General features: G+C 39.9%; 1 protein-coding gene across 1 annotated transcript; it reads right to left on the minus strand.

Annotated features, from left to right (window-relative positions):
* Positions 1–479: 479 nt before the first annotated feature.
* On the minus strand, positions 480–3,296 carry LOC110530323 (KLF transcription factor 17). The gene is made up of 3 exons (XM_036985959.2): positions 3,032–3,296; positions 1,492–2,524; positions 480–1,345 (listed from the first exon to the last, which is right to left on the minus strand). The coding sequence occupies exons 1-3, from the start codon at positions 3,116–3,118 to the stop codon at positions 1,170–1,172; spliced, it is 1,296 nt and encodes a 431-aa protein (XP_036841854.1). The 5' UTR covers positions 3,119–3,296; the 3' UTR covers positions 480–1,169.
* Positions 3,297–3,913: the final 617 nt, after the last annotated feature.

Genomic DNA, 3,913 nt, shown 5'->3' on the forward strand with positions numbered 1-3,913 from the left:
AACCATGATATTGACCCCCAAATCCACCTTATGACAGTGTATTACTGTAAATATAGGCCTAACTATTGCTATGACATCTCTTCAGTTTGGCTTTGAAATAATTCCATTACATTGGTGGGTGAGAAGTAGTGAAGTATCCAACCTATAGTTCTTAAAATCACTGTGCTCAGTGATTTTGCAGCGTACTTTATGGGGGCGTCATAAAATGCCTACTAGTTGTCTGTGAAGGTGTGTAAATAATATAATTTTAGATTCACAGTATACTAATGGGCCATGTTCAGTAGTATGTCCTTAGGCTTGTCTTAGGAAGCTTCAATGAGTGTTGCCTGTCACTATTACAAAGGGGACGTCAGAACTAATCCTAGACCCAGTGTTATAAAAATGTATGCCCTTTATGAGAGCGTTTCGATTTCTTGGCCAGACCCTTGGACACTAATCTTAACACTATTCATGTCAAATAAGAAAATTCAAACAATTAATAATGTCCATATTATTTTATTTTCATAAAACACAGAGCTATTGTAACACTTTGTCTTTGTGATTTTACAAAACTATATTGCACTTACAGAGTGGATAATATTTTCTCAGAGCTTCAAGTATTTCTAGTACAGTTTTGGGAGAATATTTCCTTACAACTTTAGCATCATTTTGTATACAAAATGTATGAAACATTGAAAGGCAGTGTTAAGTACCTGATTTAATTAAGAGCACTTTGAGAAGCATAATAAGCCTAAGCATTCAAACAATTAAATAGAAAAAAAATATGTTTTGAAATACACATAATTTTATTGTAAAAACTATAGAAAACCATGGAAAGTCTGGTGATTCTTGTAAACAGCAACAAAGTATCAAAGTTATGCAGTAGGCCTAAGTGATAGAAAACAAATGTCCATTTACATGTAGGCATATGTACAAAAAATATTGGGTAGGCTACAGCCAGCCATTGTTCAGTGTTTTATTTCAAAAGCCAAAATAGCAACCATCAGCAGTCACCAACACTCAATAATTTAAATGCAAGAGTAAGCAAGAAAGGCTCTCCTTTTCCTTAAATATTGTACTCCCATCATTTAGAAGAGAATGATAGTATGTACAAGCATTTACATGTCATGTCCAGTCTATCGCCATGATACAAAATTAGAACGTTCAAAGTCAGATCCAACTGTTTCTGTTTACATGTGCCTCTTCATGTGCAGTGCGAGGTGATCTGAGCGCGAGAAGGCCCTCTCACACAAGTGGCACTGGAAAGGCCTCTGACCGGTGTGCTTTCTATAGTGACGAGTCAGCTCGTCAGACCTCGCAAATTTCCAACCACAGCCTTCCCAATTGCAATGGTACGGTTTCTCACCTGTGGATTACAAGAACAATACAGTTAGATTTTCGTGCATAGTAGGCTAGTGTCTAATTTTTTGGAGGGGGGGGGGGGGGAATTGAAGATAGATTCCAACAAAACAGAAGAACATATAGGTTATATTGTAAATTAAGTGTAATTACCTGTGTGTGTTCGCATGTGAGCCTTTAGATGGGAACTCTTGGTGTAGGTCTTCCCACATCCAGGGAATTCACAGCCGTGAGTGGCTGTGCGCTTTCTCGCCCAAGACCGGCGGCCCCGTTTGGGTTTGCTATCTTCTGGCGCGTAGAACTCCAAAAGTGGCGATGATGGTGGGGTCAACATCACCCCCGGCATGGACGGGTGGTGCACCCGCATGGGCTCCCTGAACATCCTGTACTGTCCATGATACTGTAGCGCACCTTGGTGATGCGTGTACTGCGGTGGATATGGCTCATACTGTTGCGGGTGTGCCATGTTAGTATGCTGATGAGAGTTAATCTCTGTCAAGTGACAGTCTTTGTGCCCCATCCCATCTCGGGACACACTCTGTTGCATGCCATGAGGTGCAAACCCCTGAACAGTAAGTTGATGGTGCGCGAACTCTGTGTGCAGGGAACGCATGTGTTTCTCATCATACATGTGTCCTATGAAGTCACCTGCCATCATGCATGACCGCTCAGTGTTTTCTGTCTTTATTTTGTATCCCATGGGATGAGAGTCGGTCACTTGTAAGTGGACTGGAGTGGCAGTAGCTATACTCAAGGCCCGCAGTTCAGTGTACTCCCGCCTGTCCGTGGCAGGCTGCTTCAGCCTGTAGTCTAACAGTGTGTCGCTCTGATAATTCATCTCTGGGGTTAGCAGCTCGGCTACCAGACTGTGCCCAGGACTTGTGTTGAAGTTATAGCTGCCGTAAGCATTGGGTGTGAGCTGAGAACCGTCGCTGTCATGCCCTGTGCTGCAGCTTTCCGGCGACTCGGGCAGTGAGTATGAGCACGACTGTTGAGATGAGTTGTTATTGGTTCCACTTTCAGATCCAATGGTGTTGGATAAAATGAACTCTAAATCCAAGAATTTCCCCAGGTCATCTTCATCTCTGGTCACTGCAGGTGATTCAACGATACTGAGCTCCACTTCAATCTGGGATCTCAAGTCATCACCTGTTGTGCTGGTATTGCAACAATCCACTTTCCAGTCCTATAATGTAAATAAAACGACATTGTCATTCAAATATTGTTTCAGTCGAGAACCTCTTTCCAAAACAGTTGTGGGTTTTTCTTTGTGTAGCCTATATAGGCTATACCCACTGGGCACAGACGTCAGTTTTGATTTACCTTTGTTGGAGTCAACTAACATGAAATCAACTAAAATCAAACAAAAATGTCACCATGTATTTGGATTTAGGTTAAAAATTGGGGGAAATTACGAAATTCCCTTAGGTTGGTTACTTTTTTCAAATCCAATTAGTTTTCCACGCTGATTCAAAGTCATCACATTGCATTTTTTGGGTTGAAATGACGTGGAAACAACGTTGATTCAACCAGTTTTTGCCCAGTGGGTATATTTCTCTCGAGCAAATAAAATAGCGAAATAAACAAAAGAAAAGCAAGCATTATAATTAAAATTGCACACTATGTTATCAACTTTGTATGTTCAGTTAGTTTCTGTTGAAGAAATTACATCGGGGGAAAAAAGTACACTTACATGGACAATTGCAGACTGTCTTTCCTCCATCGTCTTACTGCTTGAAAACGTAGTAATCGACGGCAGCATCGCATCGGCGAGAGCCATTATAAAATGTTATTTTAGTTAACCTTTCACACCTGTCCAAATTCAGTAAGGCAAACCAAGCTGAGATATTTAGTCCAAAACATCTAACGCTATGTAGCAATCCAAGTCGAACCAAACGATATAACCCCTGATGACTGTAGTGCCCGCCAGTTATAGCCCCGTCCTGGACAGACTTTGTGGGCGTGTCAGATGTCGTTTCACCTGTTGACCAATAGGGTGAAGTGTTGAGGTAGACTTTACTACGATTTTACATGCCACCATGCATATTTATGAGAAATGCATTCATTTTAAAATCTTACAAAATATCTAAATCGTATTTACAAAAGCCATAGCATGTTTGCCTTAATTCAATAGTCAAAAGGTTGAATGGGCCTATAACAGTTTACATTTCAGTGCGTTTTAGTTTGCAGAGAAAGCTCATTTTGGATTTTAAAAAAGCCAAGTTGAATTTCTTATCATCATTTGTGAAGTCTATAGTTGTGCAATTACATTCATTGCAAGTCTATTACCCTCTAATTTCAATCAAATTATCAATCAATAATAATAACCATGTATTCATATTATTCTTGTATATGTTTTTATACATATATATTAAGGAGATGTGTTCTACATTTATATTTATTCATAGTTATTTTAATCATTGTCCTCTGTGCTTTCCCACTCAAAAACAAGGACTTCAGATTCTATCAGGGAATATAACTGAAGGGGGCGGGCGACACTTACCCCGTGCAAACTCGCTGTGCAATTAGTTCAATAATATGATCATTTCTCTGATATAATTGATCTGAAATAAAT

Source organism: Oncorhynchus mykiss, chromosome 8, assembly GCF_057628025.1.
Source record: "Oncorhynchus mykiss isolate SJ-2025 chromosome 8, ASM5762802v1, whole genome shotgun sequence".
NCBI lineage: Eukaryota > Metazoa > Chordata > Actinopteri > Salmoniformes > Salmonidae > Oncorhynchus > Oncorhynchus mykiss.